Consider the following 19,006-nt stretch of genomic DNA (forward strand, 5'->3'; position numbering starts at 1 on the left):
GTGTGTGTGTGTGTGTGTGTGTGAGTGTGCGTGTGTGAGAGAGAGTGGGTTAGTGAACTCTTTGATCTACTGAGTAGGGGGTGTCTGTCAGAGCCCACTTGTATGTCTCGCCAATACAGTACACACACCCAGATTCGTCACATCTTTGCTCAGACATGACATAATGATTCATACTTTCGAAAATGACACACTGGACAAACACTATTCTACATTTGAAGGCAAAAGAATAACAGTTTCATGTATTTCTGTGAGTCTCAGTGTTTCTCATTGTAGTCCAGTCTGCGTTATGACTATCCAGTTAACTGTGTGAAGAGTAAATTCACTCCGCAGGGCTGCAGAACGTTGAGGCAACACCCCCAGCAGATCATGTCCATGACCGGACCTGTCAACAGAGTGCTGGGAGACAGAGAGAGGCATGACACAGGCGATTCTCTCAGCTACACACTTCCTGTTTTCATCCGATACCTCTATTGCATAAACTCTTCCGAACTCATCGGTGAAGCTTTAGAGCTTTGATTACGTTATATTGCGAGACAGTTCTTTAAGACGCATCTTTGTCTACGCACACTCAAACACTCTCACTGCTGTTTTATAATCAAAGAGCTCTTTATGGGTGCATTAGTAGGGGGGTTGGGGGTTGAGCTGATGGGATGAGTGGAGTACTGAGGGAGGGGGTTACTACAGGACCCAGACAATAGAGACACATGGCAGGGTAGAGACTGCCTGTGTGGTGTGTGTGTGTGTGTGTGTCAGGGGTGTGGACAGACTGTAGGGTGGGAGAGGGAGAAGGGGGGGCTGGGGGCTTGGCCGGGTGGACAGCTGTTACTCACCCCTAAGCCCCTCCTCTCTGTTATTAAAAACAATGTTCAAGCCAGTCTAGTCAATAATTGCCTATTTTATAGAACTAGATTAGCACTCTCACTCACACACAGCATCCCAATATTCAGTCTCTTGTAAGGTTCTGCCAAAGAACGTCTATACTAGTATTGATCTGTATTTTAAGGTAAAAAAAATGTGCCTTATGTAACAACTTCAGTGGTTCTCAGGGGAATCTCTGTTTTAAGCAGATTTTATTGCTTCAAATTCTAAATCAGTCTTGACATTGTTGTCGAGGCACTCGACTTTCAATTAATAAACGGGATGTTTGGAAGTTTATAGTTGATGCAGAGGCATCATTTCTTAGTACGGCTATTCCAGCCATGTCCACGCGCCCACGCCCATCTCATCTCTGGAGGGAATACAGTAGAAATGTCGCTTGCACCAACCTCCTCCTCTCATTGGCTACCTTGGGCCGCACCTGCTGGTCTGATCAGTCCATCGGTGTATTAACTCTTGCGGTGATGCTCAGACAAAAGAATACTTGGGCCTGAAAAGAGCAAGGATCATGCTAATATACTTAAATATGAAGACGCAATGACAGCCCACACTGCATTGCAATCAAATATTTCCCGGATACATTCTTTTCCTTATAAGTTTATTAGGTTCAGTCGTTAAGTAGTGCTCCACAAACATTCAACAGTGTACCCCACTGTACTGTGGTCTCCAGCAGGATACCCGAGTCCTGCTGAACCAGATAGTGAGCGTCCTCTTGTGGAAGGACTTGTACACTGCATTCGATGAGATTTGAGGGAGGAGTCCGAAGGATAAGCGGCTTGACTGAGCGTAGACGCTCCGACTCAATGCGAAGCACTTTACCATTGCGCTGCACAGAAAGAGGCGACCATTCCCTAATTTCCCACCCAGACAGTAGACACCGCAGCATCCAGAGGGGGATATTTAGAATCTTTGTTCAAAGGTGGAATCACTCATCGACCAATTATGTCTTATCAAGGCAAAAAGAATATTCCAAAGATCACAGTAAGTAAAACATTATATCTGCCTGACTAGCTGTTGCAACTTGCTTGGTTTAGTAAATCAGTGCTTATGTGTTTTTTCTTCTTCTGTTAAGCCTCTATTCGCCACCATACGATTCTCGTACACATTTAGACGTATGCATTTCTTATCAATTTTGCATTTGTCTCCATTGTCAGAGTTTGGGCATTGCCGGTGCAAGATGAAATATACTATTGCAGTGTGAGATTGCATGATTGGCTGCCATAGTGACAGCCGGGGAGACAGAACAAGGCGTTTTCTTAAAGGTATCTTGCATCCTCTTTGTTGAGGTTAGATGGTTTGCCGTGCGCACTAGTACATGTGCCAACACCGGCTCATGTACCTGGATGGTTTTATTTTCAGGCCGATGCTTTTTCTTGTCAATTGTAATATTTTCACAAAATCACAGTCGAAAGTACTAGGACAGCGCTTTTTGATGAACACCGTAGAAATATATTTCAGAGTGAAGAGTATGATGACTAATACAAGCAATGAATAGGTATAAATGAGGGTATCGTATGAATTAAACTAACCTAAAAATATCAAAACACATTTCAATGTTCAAATACATGTTTTCAATGGGAGATTACAACAAGATATATTAACCCAACTATGTGTGTGTGTAGACGGACGCAGTACAGAGAGAGAAAAAATCTCCCACGCCCATTTATGATCACTGGCTATAACCCGCATGTTAAATGGGGCATTCGGTCTAGATTCTGCAGCACCAACGCAGTGAAATAGAGCCAGGCTGTCTGTGCCTCAAGGGTTCGAGGTTGAGTCCAGGGCAGCGTAGCACAGATACATGGTGCCGCATAACGAGAGCATGCTGGAAATGGCTGCGACTTCATTGTTGCAGCTAAGGGCTCAGGGTGTTGTTCTGTTTCAGGGGAGAGACGCCCTTTGTCTCGTCTGATATTGGGGAGGGGGGGGGGGGGGGGCTTGATACGGAATGGCCTGTAGGGGGTCCTGTGATTAGCACGGCATCGGTGTCGTGAATAAAGAACGACGAGAGGCTGTTTGAGTCTGTCTATTGCATTTATACTTTGACTTTTAAGGATGTACGACCTGCATGCAATTGCACCTGCTGCTTCTACAGAAGACTGTTCGCCCAACCTTTGGAAACACTGATGCTCTCCCTCTCTCTTATGACCTACATTGTGCTTTACCAGTTGGATCATCGGAACCCCAATTGACAAGCTATATGCCACAGGATTTGACAAGAGCATTTTAATTATTGTCAATCATCATAACCTTCCAGCCTGCCATAATATAGTTCAGCGGCCGCTATTTTACCTCACGACATGCAGAAATCACTCATAATGGGCTTCCTACTATACTTGGACCTCCAGTCTATCCTCTCTAGGCTTTTCTGCACTATAATTCCAGCTGTTTTCTCCTGTCTGAAGGCAGCAGAGGCCTAGTCAGATTTCTAGGTGTGGTTGACTTTTTCCATCTCCTCACAGAAGCCTAGTGTTGCACACCGTACATGTCATCAATAATCCCCTCCAGCTGGAAGCTGCATATGTGGGCAAGCCCGACAGGAGCTATCCGGGGAAAGAGGCCTTAAAACCCCTGTTTTTTTCGGCACCACAAAACATGCCCTGTCTTCCCCATGTCGGCTGCAAAGTGGGCCTGACTGCAAGCTAAACACCCCGCTGTGGCCACCCTGCTATTGCCACCCCCCTCACCATGGCGACCGACGTAGGGCCGCGGAATAATACTACCCTGGTTACAGGCATTTTCCTGCTTCCTACATGGAGGCATTCCCCCTCCTCCTACTCTGGGAAGGAGGGAGGGTTGGGGGGGGGGGGGAGGGCAAGCAGGCCCCAATCACAAACAGATTGGAGTGTTAGCTACCATGGAAACCGTGCCTTAATCACAAAATCAAGACGCTTGCTACAGGCCCCCTCTGAAATTTGGCAGCCAGGCGATTCATTTGAGAGTGATAAGTCCTATTGTTTTGACTTTTCCATAAAGGAAAAGAAATGCCATGCACTTTTGAGCGAAGAGTAAATATTTTTGGTCACTAGGCAACAGTTATGGCTGAGACCGAGGCAATGACTGGCTCTCTGAGGCAGGATGACTTCCCTCTTCCGTGGCTGTCCGCTCTGCTCCGGTCAGCTCACACACAAGGCTCTCACTGCTAATGGACTCTCCTGTCCTGTCCTCTTGGCCCTGCATGTTTGGCTGTGGTATGTTCCCTGTGAGCAACACATGTTAGCTGTTCCCAGTCCAGCACTGCAGAAAGGGCTCCCAGAACTAGCTTGTTGCCCGCTCGTGTCCTAGATGTGTCTTCTTTGTCACTTTATAGTACACCAGCTAGGTGGAAAAAACCTGCGCAGCATTTTACTGTGACAAACATTCATCCTGTGGTCTATTTCTAGATTAATTGTGATGGCCGCAGGCTTACATAATGGTGAGAGAGGCCAGTTTCCTGCAGGAAGCTTCTTTCTCAGATGTCCCAGTATTCTGGAAGCTTGCAGCCAACACTATAGGGATAACTATCTCATGACAAAGTGCTGCTCTGAGAACTTTCCCGCTAATACCTGGCTTCCTGTTTCAGATAAACCTTTGGGAAAACTGATTTAGAGCATCTGTACTGTACACAATCGTTCTGAGAATGTGGAACACTGGAAGAAAGATTATTGGGTGAATGGATGTTATCCATTTCTGACCTTTTCATGAATAAATGTGGTTTAGATGTACTTTTGTGTGGGTTACAATGAGAAATACTGTCTGCAGTTCATTAAGATTTTATTCAATATAAATTTGGGGCGACGTACTGTCCGGCCTTAGTGACCTCATTGTATTTTATCATTAGGAAAATCTCAAAATCCTCATCCCTTGCAGAGCGCTGCTTTATGTAAAGATTAAACTATTTAACAAATCCTGTGTTCTGTTTCAAGTCAACATCTCCCCTCGCCCCTCCCTCCCTCCCTCCCCATATCCCTCCCTATCATGTTATTCGTATCGCATTCCTACAGTAGCGTATACTAAGATATGGAATTCCTGGAATGAACCATTATATCAGTTTCACAACTGTACTTATATTACTCTTTCGTAACTGGAGTCCAGCGATGGATGTCTTTCAACAGTGACCTCTCAAAGTGAGTTATCAATATGGTAATAACATAGCTATTCTCCTATATTGAATCATACTTCATGGATCTATCCATGACACCGTGTCTATCTCAGATGACTGGGGGCGGGGCCACTCATCGTTTGACTGACAGGAGAGGTAATGTGCTCACCATCTGCATTCACCAAAGTCATGTGATCAGGATGGATAGCTTTGGGGTTGACTAAAGTGGATGAAGTGCACCTAACCGTGAACATACATTAAATGTCTGTGTTGTGTTCACGTTTTTTTGTGAAATGTAAGAACGGGCGAATGCAGGCTTGCATTCTGAAGAATAGGATTCTTGATTTATTGATATGTGTCGATTTAGGTGTGGACGGTAGGTACATCAATGTCCAGACATTGTCCCCCGTCAATAGCTGTGATTGATCTGAAGGAACACCGCTGCTCCTACTGATGAACTGAACGGTCCAGTGAGCTCCAATCTCTATCTTCACAGCACAGTGCTGTGAAGCGCAGCACAGTTCTGTATAACTATACATCACAATGTATAGTTGTGTTTCTACTAATGTGAGCCACACATTGCCAGCTCTATCTGTCTTCCTTGAAGTGCACAGTCACACTTTTCCAAGTCGAATGCTTTACCACAGACAATGCCAGACTGGTTTAACGGAATGCTTGGTGTTAAACAAGAATTAATACAGTAGATCATTTTCCTCAAGACATATCAGAGTTATAGGTCATAACAAAGGGAGTGGAATGTATTGCAAAAACCACAGAGGACTTTGGCTTTCATTCTCCTCATGCTTTCAGTGGGCGAGGGACGTACTCCACATTTATAAATCAGAGCTTTGGTTTTGCTTACTTAGCCCAAGGGAATGACTGGAAGCAAGGATAATTCAACTTTGGCCATATCGTTGTTTTGTTAGCCTATCCCACTGAGTTATCATAATATCCCTGCATGGTATCATATCCTATCACATGATGCTACATTGGCACAAATTGTCTCCAAACACGTATGAAAATGAATCAAATCATGGCCATAAGCAGCTGCCTTCTGTTATTTTCGAGTGGAGAGAGCAATTTATTCAGCTGTATTAGCCCTTAGAAGAACAAAAATGATTGGAGCCTAGTCAGTAAAATTGGACAAACGTGTGAGGTCAGCCAGCTGAGTGTTGGAGAGTGATAGTTAGAGGTTTTACCACAGACTCCAATAAAAAGCCACACCGTATGATTACTCTCCAATTGGGACTTGACTTATGAAGTATATCTGAGAAGTAATAAAATGATGTGCATGTAGCGCGCTGGTGGCGAAGGGACAATGGAGGCCGGAATTTGAAACTGCTGAGTAACACGATGAGGAAGGGGTGGGATGGAAGCTATCGATCGTGGCCGTGATTGCGCCCTCGCGCTGTGGAGGACACTGATGGATGTTGGCAGAGGTTATGGCCCACTGCAGAGGCTGGTACATGTGGACTCCCCCCTTTCCTGCAGCACTCGGGTCCTGCGTGAGGCTCAGAGTATCAGCCCTGCACCAGGGACACAACTGGGGAATAAGGCTGTCCTGGTTATGTCCTGGCTGTGGGTGTTTGATAGCTTCACACGCAGCACACATGCATTAGTCACTGTATTGAAACCAAATGGGACCGGACGGAACACTGGTATTCGTAATGCAGTTCATTTCGAATCGAGCAAAAAAAAAAACGAAATGTCGTCGTCAAAAATTTCCGTCTCTGCTCATCCTCCCATTTCTGGGCTGTTCACAAGTTCCAGGACGCCAGTGCTGCTGCCTGGAGGACGGTTAGCGTCGACAGTAGCCTAAGTACAGTTCCCCGGGCGCCAAACTCTGAGCTAGCACACTAGTCTGGGGCGAGGCCCCCACAGAACGCTGACTCAGCTCCGAGCCGCAGCATCAGAATGCGCACGCTCGCGCACGTGGACGCGCGTGCTGTGCGCGCTGCAGATGCCCGTGCGCGACTCGGGCCGGGCGCGCCATGCATGCAGTGCAGCATGGCTTCATTATCTAGCGGGAGGGTGGGGCTGCTGTCTGACTAACGGGGCCCGGGCTCCACGCAGCCCGGGCCGTAAATCAGGGCGCACATGTGCTGACGGGAAAATATGGAACGGCCCCTAACCCTTACTGCCTCGTGAACCGAACCTAGGCGTTTTACGCAGTGTAAAACGATAATGGTTTCCATGCACACTGTGGGCTCCTAACACGCTTCACAAACCGTCTGTTATCACCCATCCGTTCCCTGGATGTCGTCCGGGTTCTGGATATGACTGTGTCACTGTCCATCAGAGTTCAGACTTCCCTGCATGTTTCTGACTGGATGTCAGTCAGCTTTGTCATCAATGTTACATGCAGGGAGGACCCTGGTGGTTCGAGAGGAAAAGGCTGAGAAACCTCTGGGAATGGGCGTTGTCCAGCCGAGGCTTGCTGTTGCCCCAGTAAGGCTCTGTCTCCCTCCTCTCCCCCTCCCCCCCCCCCCTCTCTCCCCCTCTGTCCCAGAGCCAAGAAGCAGCCAGTCCTGAGGTCTCAGTCATTCTCTGTCACACTGTGTTATGTTGCCTGCGAGGCGTGTCACAACCAGACATGCCAGCCTCTCTCTCTCTCTCTCTCTCTCTGAAGACTCTCTCTCTCTCTCTCTCTCTCTCTCTCTCTCTGAGGGCTCTCTCACATTGAACGCGTCACCATGGAGACGGCGTGCCAGTGTATGTCTCTGGTGCAACGCCCTGATCAGACTGGTCACATGGCCATCGTGAGATCAGGCAGGCCAACATAGAATTCCCCCCAGTCAATGCTGAGCTGCTGTTTCATTCCAGCGACAGACACCCCAAATCTATTCCTAACCAAGTGGCTCTATTGAAATGGGTTCATCCCAAATCATGCCTTTCAAAGTCGATTCTGGTGTGTTCCCGCTGTTCCCAGATCAGGGCTTGGAGACAGACTACCTCAGTAGCACGTAACAAGGTTATCAAGAGCAGTGGCTTTATGCTATCTGACTGCAGTAGGTCACCCTCCCCTTTCTCACCCCTCCTACAGGGTAAAATGGGTTAGTGTGTGTGGGCCAGTGAGTCTTCCTCTTGTCAGCCTCGACATGTTTGGATGGGAGAGTCCGTCACGGCAAACAAACGGCTCTGGTTTCACTTCACAGCTGTCGACGAGGGCGTTGCGCAAGAACGGCGTCCTGAACAAAAAAAAGAGAGAGAGGGTGTGAATAAACTCGAAAGAGCCCCCAGCTTCCAAGACCAGCTCAGCTCCCGGTAGAATACTGATCACGAGGTTGCTGTGGACCTGCTAACGTTCTCCATCTCTCTCTCTCTCTTTCCCTCTTGTTCTCTCCCCCCTCCGTTGCTTCTTTTCTTTCCCTCTCTAGAGCGACAGGCTGCTGGTCAAAGGCGGGCGGATCGTCAACGATGACCAGTCCTTTTTTGCCGACATCTACATGGAGGATGGCCTCATTAAGTAAGCACCTCTCTTTTCCTCTCTTCTCTCCTCTCCTCTCTGTTCCTCTCCTCTCTGTTCCTCTCTCCTCCTCTCCTCTCTTTTCCTCTCCTCTCATTATCACAACCACCACATCCCCACGAGCAGACAGAACTGCCTGGTGTTGGGCGGAGATAGCACTGGGTTATGGGGTTGCTCCACCAACCCCCCTGCTCGGTGCCCGATGGCCTATTCCCAGTGCCAGGGCCTATCGGTGTGCCAGGCCAGAGGCCTGGGCCTGTTTAAAGCTCTGCATTCTCCCCTCCCACGACTCAGAGGAGCTCTCTCTGTAGCCATGGGCTTTTCTTCTTCCCTGTGCTCGTTCCCTCAGCCCATTAGGCCTTTTGTCCCCCCGTCTTCTCCTGTGATAGGAGGAGCAGTGGTGGGGAGGGCGCAGTCCGCATACCAATGAAGCAGGCTGGCGTCGGGCTGCTGTCTCTGGGCTGCTCCCCGCTCTCTCCCTCACCCCCGCTGCCAGCTTACAGGCTCGGGCTGAGTGCGAACCGATCTTTATCCTTTACGCAACAACCCGTATTGCAGGGATCACCGCAGATATACATGCCTGCAGTTTGACTGACGCTGGCACTGTTGCACGCCGGGGGGAAAAGGACCCGGAACGTTGATGCCGTTCCTGGCATTTTGCGGGTCGTTTCTCTGCGGTCTGTGCCAAAAGGGCCCCCGAGTCACTGACTTGTGTCTTCTCCTGTGTGACCCCCTCAGGCAGATCGGAGACAACCTGATCGTCCCTGGAGGGGTGAAGATCGTCGAGGCCAACGGGAAGATGGTGATCCCTGGAGGGATAGACATCCACACCCACTTCCAGATGCCCTACCGTGGGACCACCACTGTGGACGACTTCTACCAGGGCTCCAAGGCTGCCCTGGCCGGGGGCACCACCATGATCGGTGAGGAAGACGAGCGACAGGGGAAGGAGGAGGTGGAGAAGGAGAAGAAAGAGGAGGAGGAGGTGGAGAAGGAGGAGAAAGAGGAGAAAGAGGAGGAGGAGCGGAAGGAGGGGGAGGAGCAGGAGGACTGGGAGGAGGAACAGCAGGAAGAGGAGGAGGAGGAGGGATTGGGCTCAGCCTCTGATTAGAGGCACTGGTAGGGGGGTGTTGGAGTCTTGGGGTATCACAGTGGGACACCCCAGGGGGCCCTGCGGGGGGGGCAGAGCGGCTGTCACATGATATTAAAAGACTGGCATCGATTGCATCCATATTAATTAATACATACAGTACTACTGTCTAATTGAACAATGTGTCTGAATTTACCTGGATTCACTGTAGACCAGAGGAGGTTATCTGGATAAGAGCGTCTGCTAAATGACTAAATGTAAATCTGATAGCAGGCCGGAGAGATTCTAATCCCTGCACTAGGTAGAGAGAGGGGGAGGGAGGATAGTAGACAAAACACAGCCTAGATTGTGTGAGAGAGTGAACTCGTGACAGCTTCATTCAGAAAACAGGAGGGGAATAGTGAGAGAGATGAGGAGAAAATAGAAAGAGGAGGATAGAGAGAGGAGGGAGAGAGAAAGATAGAGAGGGGGGACTGGCTACAGTGAAGCCTCCCTTAATGGGGTAGAGTGGGCAGTGGTCCAGGGGACCACACAAAGGGTCGGAGGGGTGGGGGGTGGTGGAGGGGCGCAGACAGAGGCATACATAGTGAAACACAAGTCCCGTGGAAATAGACATGCAGTGTGACTCACTCACACACACACGCACGCACGCACACACACACACACACACACACACACACACACACACACACACACACACACACACACACACACACACACACACACACACACACACACACACACACACACACACACACACTCACTGGCTGCCCAGAGCCAGCAGCTGGTACATAGCAAAGTCTCATTCTGATCAACTGGTACTTAAAGGAATGGTGTGGGCCTTGTTCAGAAACGAAAAAACCCTCCTTCACCACAATCACGCACTGTATCCAGGCTTGGATAGACCAAACTACAACACACAAAGAGAGGTTCAGTGAATCAGCGTCGTAAACAACAGAGCTGTGCTAGCCTGCTGATTCATCCTGGGTCCAATTAACACAGGCAGAGCCGCTGAGGAGATGGGAGGGTCTTTAATGGGATGAAGAGCTAGCCAGTCAGGTGGCAGGACAGCAGGCGGCCATTGCTACTGAAGCACAGCAGGGACTACAGGGACCCACCAGGTCCAAATATCCCTTTATCTCTCACTGGTCAGAGCTCATTAATGTGCTACGTGCTAGCGACGAGAGGCTAATGGTGACCTGGAATCACCCTCAGACACAAACTGGTTGTGGCGTCTGACAGCACTGGTGGCAGTGCAGGCTGACAGGCCGACAGGAAGTTATATAAGGCACGACAACATGGAGACAGAGGACGAGGAGCACCGGAAGATATTGTCCTTTAATAACACGGCTCTCACCCTCCCTCCCTCTCACCCTCCCTCCCCCTCCCTTCCTCCCTCCCCCCATCCCTCTCTTCCTTTCCTTCCATCCTCTCCTCCGGGTCCCCCTGCTCCCCCTTTCTCTCTAACCTCTATACCTCCCTCTCTCCACTCCCTTCTCCCTCCCCTCTTGCCCCCCCCCCCCCCCCCCCCCTCCACAGTGGACCATGTGATCCCGGAGCCGGGCTGTAGCCTGATGGAGGCGTTTGACCAGTGGAGGCAGTGGGCCGACGAAAAGGTCTGCTGTGACTACTCCCTCCACGTGGACATCACCCACTGGAGCGACAGCGTCAAGCAGGAGGTGGACACCCTGCTCAAGGAGAAAGGTACCTCCACCAACCTCCCCTCCCCCCCATCTCCATCCCACCCCCCTTTTGAGGTCCCTCCAGTCCCATGGTATGGTGGACATGCTGTGCATTCTATACCTAATCCTCTTTGGTGGAGGGGTGGTGGTGGTGGGGGGCGACCTAAGCAATGGCAGCAGCCCCGGGGTAGCAATCAGCAGTGGCCTCCTGCATGATGGGTCTGGTCCACATAGCTGCGTGTACTGTGGTCTCTCTGGAACCAGCCCAAACACCGCTGTCCAGAAGAGCCCAGTCTTGTTGATGTTAAGAATCCTGTAGGCATGATTTTTCAGATTCTCATCGTAAAAAACGGAATTCCCTTGACTCTCTTTCTCTCTCCCCTTCTGCCTCTCTCTCTCTCTCTCTCTCTCTCTCTCTCTCTCTCTCTCTCTCCTCTCTCTCTCCTCTCTCTCTCTCTCTCTCTCTCTCTCTGTTTCTCTCCTTCTGTACGTATCTCCTCAGGTGTGAACTCCTTCCAGGTCTACATGGCTTACAAGGACTTCTACCAGATGAGCAACAGTGAGGTAGGGCACGCTCTCTCCTCATGATGGCCCCAGTCTCTCCTCAGTCACCAGCATGGTGGCCCACCAAACAAGGCCGAAACAGTCATGTATCCAGTTCAGGCAAAGCTGGTTTATTTACAGTAACATGCCACTAAATTTGGACCTTTTTTGGTGGTCACCAAGTAATTATGGTTTGTCATAGATGACATCATGGTAATTGTGGGCTTCGGGAGTTGATGGGTAAGATGAGGAAGGCTCCGGCTTAGATGACCATGTTTAAGATGTTTTTTGGAGGAGAGCAAGTTTTTCGAAAGACAACTTTTAACCCTGTGTGTGTGTGTACACAGCTGTATGAGATCTTCACCTTCCTGGGGGAGATGGGCGGTATCGTCCAGGTCCACGCAGAGAACGGAGAGATCATTGCTGAGGTAAAACCGGGCCTCCACCTCTCCGTAACCACCTCTTCATCTCTGCAGCCCTCCCTCCAAATGTATTTCTCCCTCCCTCCCTCCCTCCCTCCCTCCCTCTGCCTCTGCCTCCTTCCTCCATCCAGTCACGCATCCTTCAGACCCCTCCAGAATAAACACAGCTCAGAGATAGTGGACCAGGCCAAAGGAGAGACTGGAGAGCGGGGTTTAGAGGAGGACATACTGTACAGGCGAGGATTGAAGTGAACATAAGTCTCCACTTGGAAGGACTTAGAGTCCTTTGCGGATCTTAATTCTCATTTCCTCAGTGTTGTGTGTTTGTCTATCTGGTCAAACTGCTTTCTCGTCTGCTAAGCTAAATTAGCTTAGCAGTTTATCTCGTTTGTCAAGGGGAGTCCCCAGCTTTAGCCTGAAGATGTCCGTACCAGCAGACTGTGTCGTGACCCAGGGTTAGCTCAAAGCTTCTCAGAGACCCCGTGGATCAAGAGGTTTTAGCTAGTTTAGTCGGCGATCCTCGGTTCCCCTCTGCTACATCTGCATGGAGACAGCTAAGCACAGTTATCTAATGGGGCGGTATCATATTGATTCAGGGGTCAACACAATCAATCCAGTTGCCTCTCTGCTGGTCTCTCTCACTCTGTGCGTGCGGGTGTGTTGGTGTGTGTCTGTATGTGTGTGCATACGTCCGATCGTCCGTCCGCGTGTGTGTACGTGTGTGTGTGCCAGCGACTGGGGTGAAGCAGGGTAAGCTCATCTTGTGCGTGTGTGTGTGTCCCTCACAGGAGCAGGCTCGCATGCTGCAGATGGGCATCACTGGACCAGAGGGCCATGTTCTCAGCAGGCCAGAGGAGGTGAGGACAGCACTCTATGAACTGGGGGGGGGGAGGGGTGTGTGTGTGTGTGTGTCTGCGTATTTGTGTGTGGAGATTGCATCTGCGTGGTTGGTGTGTCCACATTTCTGAGTGTGGGTATTTGGGATTCATGGGACCTATTAACCAAAATGTGGGATTTAGAAATGATTCAGGCCGATTCGGTTTCAAACATCCTCCTTAAACTAAAGTATGAGTAACTTTCCCACGGTCGGTTGATTCCACTTGCAGACTAGCCTATTTAAACCACTCTCTGCGTCCATATCAGGTTGACTGGACATGTAGATCCAGCAGTAACCTGTCACCATGGGGACCACATCATGTCTGGCACCATTAGAGGAGAGAAAAGAACAGAAAAGTACAGGATAAGAGGAGAGAAACGGATGGAAGGGAAGAGAGGTGGAAAGGAAAGGAGAGGCTGAAACACCCAACCAGGAGCGTGTGCGAGACCAGCAACCAGAGGAGATCAAAACCAATAGCAGAGCGACACTAATTGATTTCCTTGTCTGTCTGTCTGTCTGTCTGTCTGTCTGTCTGTCTGTGTGTCTGTCTGTGTGTGTGTCTGTCTGTGTGTGTGCTCCCAGCTCGAGGCCGAAGCCGTGTTTCGTGCCATCACCATCGCCAGCCAGACCAACTGTCCCCTGTACGTAACCAGGGTGATGAGCAAAAGTGCTGCTGACATCATCTCCCAGGCCAGGAAAAAAGGTACAGCCTCTGCCATTGGTCGCTTCCCTGACAAGGTGACACCAGAACACGACTCCGCACTCCTGGAACACGAGGCTGTTCCTATAAACAGTATCTTCTATATGGAATCGACTTAAGGGAAGGGGGTTGGATTAATGGACTGTGACGCTGGCCCTTGGTGTTCTCTAATGTACACATGTGAACATCTTAGTGATACCTTTAGCATGGCTCTTTGTCCTGGATGTCCTTATATGCTGATTCGTGTCTGGGTTCAGACCGGTAGGTTCAGGACAAATAGCCCGAGGTCGACGTAGCGGATAAATGAAGCTTCACTTCTGGAGGAATCTCTAGGTTTATCACCGGGAGCCGAGGCTCTGATGTCCGTGATGGGATCTGCCATTCCTCAGCCTGCCTGAGAGGAGCAGGGAGAGGGGAGGGATGATGGAACTTAACATATACAGATTTGGAAAATTTGAGGGAAAAGAGAGGAGAGGAAGACAACGAGGAGTGTGTGTTTGGACGGCCTCGTGGAGGAGGCATGTGAGGTTTCTTCCATCCTTGAGGGCATGTCCCCGGGGCCGCTCCCAGCTCTCTCTCTCGCTGTCTCTCTCTTTCTCTCTCTCTCTCTCTCTTTCTCTCTCTCTCTCTCTCTCTCTCTCTCTCTCTCTCTCTCTCTCTCTCTCTCTCTCTCTTTCTCTCTCTCTCTCTCTCTCTCTCTCTCTCTCTCTCTCTCTCTCTCTCTCTCTCTCTCTCTCTCGCTCTCTCTCTCTCTCTCTCTCTCTCTCTCTCTCTCTCTCTCTCTCTCTGTGTGTGTGGATTCTCCAGCATGTGTGTGTGTGTGCGTTCTCCTGACTTGTCGAGCTGGCCTCAGGAGCTCTTGCTTTCATTACTAGTTGGCCCAGTTCCACTCATTTCCCATTGGCTGTATCTTAGCCAATAGAGACAGTGTTTGCTAGTGTCCTCCAGGATCCTTCATGCACAACAGGAAGCGTGCTAGCTAAGACCTTAAGACTAGTGGCACAGCAGTATAGTTTATATGGATGAACAGACCGCGCATTAAACTCCTAAACACTGTGTACTTGGAGACCTGGTAACAAGTGCCCTAGGCAGATTTGATAAATGCATGTACTTATTATCGGATAGGGTTTGGAACAGTTTATTGATTTATTAGGGATTCTGGCCATCGATTGGTTGTAACGCAATCCTCTTACCCAGGTAACGTTGTGTTCGGGGAGCCAATCACAGCCAGCCTTGGGACTGACGGGACACACTATTGGAGCAAGAACTGGGCCAAGGCCGCCTCCTTTGTGACGTCCCCTCCTCTGAGCCCGGACCCGACCACCCCAGACTACCTGAACACTCTGCTGGCCAGGTAGAGCGCCCCCTGTTGACTGTTCCTGTGCTGTACAGACCTTGTTACCCTAATAAACATAGCATGAACCTAGAGGCACGTCAAGCCGAGGGAGTTTGGATGGATTTAAGAAGAACAAGAATGATCACACCTCTCTCTCCTAACGCTCCCTCTCTCTTTTTTTCTCTCCTCTTCTCTCTTTTCGGTCTTCTCTTCTCTATCTCCTTCCTTTCTCTCTGTCTTTTTCTCCCTCCCTCCCTCCCTCCCTCCCAGTGGTGACCTGAACGTGACAGGCAGTGCCCACTGCACCTTCAGCGTGGCCCAGAAGGCTATTGGCAAGGATGACTTCACCCAGATCCCAGAGGGGGTGAATGGCGTGGAGGAGCGCATGTCCCTCATCTGGGACAAGGCTGTGGTGAGGAACACACACACACACACAGCCGATCAGCCAGGCTTCTTTAGTAGAACGTGCTGTGTAGAAGGCTACGCTGATGCACAGCCTTCTAGCCGAAACAGCCTGGTCAGTGTCCACCAGTGTACGCTAACAACTTCGCACTTCTCTGTTTTCACGTTCTTTTTCTGTCCCCCCCCCCCCCCCCCTTTTTTTTCTCTCTCGACCTTTTGACGCCGCACTCTCACCCCCGTGCTCTCCTGCGCTCTCTCTCCCTCCCTCCCTCGATCCTCTCTCCCTCCCCCACCTCCGCGTCTGCTCTCTCACCTTGGCGACCAGCACAGCACGCGCACTTTCTCTTTTTTCCCGTCTCTTTCCTGTTCCTGCTTTTCCTCAGTTGTGCTCAAAGGCTGGGGGTTGTGGTCCTGGTAAGCTCCGGCGTGCGTAAAGGGAGCGTAGCTTCGCCACTTCTGTCACACCAGACACACTGTCACACTTCACGTGACAACGCACGTTCGTGTTTCGCTGTTTGTGTGCGCGCGCGCGAGGGGGAACTTCCCCCTCACGCGTACCTCCACCCAATGCTACTAGCCACCGGATACAGATTCCCCTGCCCCTCTAACCCACCTCTCTCTCTCCCAGACCTCCGGCAAGATGGACGAGAACATGTTTGTGGCTGTGACCAGCACCAACGCCGCCAAGATCCTCAACCTGTACCCCCGGAAGGGCCGGATAGCCGTGGGCTCCGACAGTGACCTGGTCATCTGGGACACCGATGCCGTCAGGACCATCACGGCCAAGACGCACAACTCGGTAAGGTCAGGGGTCAACGTGTCAGAGGAGGCAATGCTTTGAGAGTGGAGAGAGTGTACGTGGAAGCAGATGCCGTTCCCGTAGTGTGCCTCTGAGAGAATCTGGAGTGTAGTTGGAGCTCTGACTCAGGTCAGTTGAAATGTTCTCCCTCGTCTCTAAGTAAGGCCCAGGGCTCCCTAGCTGTGCTGATTACCGGGTTGTCCCAGACTTGGTCTGGTCGGCTGGTTCGGGTCACTCAACTCTGGTTCCACTGCAGGGCAAACAATGCTACGTCTCAGAGAGAGAGACAGAGAGAGACAGAGAGAGACAGAGAGGGAGAGAGAGACAGAGAGGGAGAGAGAGACAGAGAGGGAGAGAGAGACAGAGAGAGAGAGAGACAGAGAGAGACAGAGAGAGACGGAGAGAGACGGAGAGAGACGGAGAGAGAGACAGAGAGAGACAGAGAGAGACAGAGAGGGAGAAAGAGACAAAGAGAGACAGAGAGAGAGAGGGAGACGAAGACAGAGACAGAAAGAGAGAGACAGAGAGACAGAGAGAGAGAGACAGAGAGAGAGACAGAGTGAGAGTGATAACCAAGCTGGCCCTCTTCCAGCGATCGTTCTTCCCTATGGAATTGAGCTCCCTGTGGATGCTCTCTGCTGACACAGGACATGCTACAGCTCTGGAGCGGGTCGCAACAGCACCCTACCACACCACACAGAGTGGATCCGGAACATAGAAAGACACGACTCGAGGATGTTTAATGCTCTGTCAACCGTCCCTCTTCACCGTTCCATAAACAGGAAGTGTCGACGGGTCCATCAGGAGATCACGGTTTAACCAACCAGTTGACTTTCCTGCTTGCGTTCACAGAAAGGCAGGGAGGGAGAGAGAGAGAGAAGAAAAGGAGGTGAAAAAACGGGAGAGAGAGACAGATGCGTATAGGTACAGCATGTATACAGTATGCAGCATATACTGTATCAAAAGCCGGAGAATTAGTGAGGAAGAAATGCGTTTTCAAGGGGTTTTCCATATGTGGAAAACATCCAGCGAGAACTTTGGTTCGTACAGAATGATGTCACCCTCTCATTTCCTGCCTGTAGCCCCTCCGGACAACATAACAGCCCAGAACATGCTCTCTTCCACCTTAATGGCAGGCAGCTTCAGTATGATATATTGCTCACAGCAGTATTTTGTTTTATAGTTCTCTTTCTAAAGATGCCCTCCCTCAACTCTGAACAGCACTGGCAACTGTTACCTGGCAGGCATAATCCGGATGGGCTTGTTTATGTTTTATTTGTACGGCACCGCATAGAAAGATAGGCAGACGTTCACTTACTCTCACACCAACACACGCACACATAAACACACACACGCATAACACACACACACGCAAACACGCAGGGCTGGGGCCATGACATCATACTTGGCAGAAAGGTGGTCTCATGTCCGTTCCTGGCCTGAGAGTGGAGCTCCAGCAGAGCAGTGTGCAGGGGGAGGCCTGGACTGGAAGAGAGGGTCAGCGGATTACAAACAACCCAAAGAAAAAGAAGAATGTCGGACAGAAGAAGAGAGTTTGTGACATTCGAATAGGAGAGACTGGGAACGAGTTCAGAGAGATGGTGAGAATTAGAGAGATTAAACCAAATTGGCCCAAGATGGAGAGAGAGGGAGGGCGAGAGATACGGCTGGAGTCACCAGGCCCAGCTGTGCAATGGCAGCTGTTTGTCAGTATGTGCCAAACTGACATGTATGAGGAGTTGATTGAGGAGCAGGAGGAGGAGGAGGAGGAGGAGGAAGAGGGTCATTCCTCTCTCCTCTCACACATGGTGCTCATTAACAGAGAGCAATGGCCTCATCTCCAGAGAGACTGCCTTCCCTCCCTTCCTCTCCTTTCTGCCTCTCCTCCTGCAGCCCTGCCCCTAACCCTGCCTCACCTCTCTCCACCCCACCCCAGCCCAGCCCTGCCATCCAGCCAGCCATTACTCTAAATCTGGACCTTTCGATCCATCACTTCCCTCAGCTCCTTACTCAATAGTCCCTAATGTCTGTCTCTCTGTAACCTACACATCGCCCCTCCCTAACTGCTGATTAAAGAGCTATAGATTAAATCAGATTTACTTAAAAAGGGATTTGCAGGGGCCTTTATCTGAATTAGCTGTCTTCAGGCTCTAATGCACAATAAACACAGGGAGCGCTTCTTGTGTATCAACTTATTCGCTCGAATCCACTTTGATGGTGCCGGGGCAAGTGTTTGCTTGGGTTGGGGGGTAGAAGAGAGGGACAGAGAGAGAGGGAGGGAGGGAGGGCGAGAGAGAGAGAAATACATTTGCAAGTCCCAGCAGCTGCTTATCATTTATGCTACTGCAAACTTCAAGGTCCGTCTCAACAGATGGAACCGAACTGTTATTTAGAGTAAGGTCACCTTGCCAGGGAATGAAAATCGGCATGTCTGCAGAGAACAGAGCGAGGACTCATCTCCTGCCCTGCGTACGTGTGCACGGAGGAATGCGGCGTTTTCCCCTCCAATCGGACGGCTCATATAATTGACCCTGCGTGTGTTTGCCTGCGTCTGTGTGTGTATTGTATGTTCATGTGTGTGTGTGTGTGCCGCTTGTGTGTGTTTCAGGCTGCTGAGTACAACGTGTTTGAGGGAATGGAGCTGCGCGGGCGCCCCCCTGGTGGTCATCTGCCAGGGGAAGATCGTCCTGGAGGACGGGACCCTCCACGCCACCTCCGGGGTGGGCCGCTTC

General features: G+C 50.4%; 1 protein-coding gene across 1 annotated transcript in view; it reads left to right on the plus strand.

Moving 5' to 3' along the window:
* The first annotated feature begins 1,683 nt into the window (after nucleotides 1-1,683).
* dpysl3 (dihydropyrimidinase like 3) overlaps nucleotides 1,684-19,006 on the plus strand; it is a 17,839-nt gene continuing 516 nt past the window's right edge. The window contains 13 exon segments of the mRNA XM_062486260.1: nucleotides 1,684-1,857; nucleotides 8,335-8,423; nucleotides 9,162-9,346; nucleotides 11,053-11,217; nucleotides 11,698-11,759; nucleotides 12,086-12,166; nucleotides 12,949-13,017; nucleotides 13,620-13,740; nucleotides 14,935-15,091; nucleotides 15,344-15,485; nucleotides 16,104-16,274; nucleotides 18,883-18,921; nucleotides 18,923-19,001. Coding sequence (XP_062342244.1) covers nucleotides 1,819-1,857; nucleotides 8,335-8,423; nucleotides 9,162-9,346; nucleotides 11,053-11,217; nucleotides 11,698-11,759; nucleotides 12,086-12,166; nucleotides 12,949-13,017; nucleotides 13,620-13,740; nucleotides 14,935-15,091; nucleotides 15,344-15,485; nucleotides 16,104-16,274; nucleotides 18,883-18,921; nucleotides 18,923-19,001 — 1,399 coding nt within the window. The 5' untranslated portion in view covers nucleotides 1,684-1,818.

Source organism: Osmerus eperlanus, chromosome 19, assembly GCF_963692335.1.
Source record: "Osmerus eperlanus chromosome 19, fOsmEpe2.1, whole genome shotgun sequence".
Lineage (NCBI taxonomy): Eukaryota > Metazoa > Chordata > Actinopteri > Osmeriformes > Osmeridae > Osmerus > Osmerus eperlanus.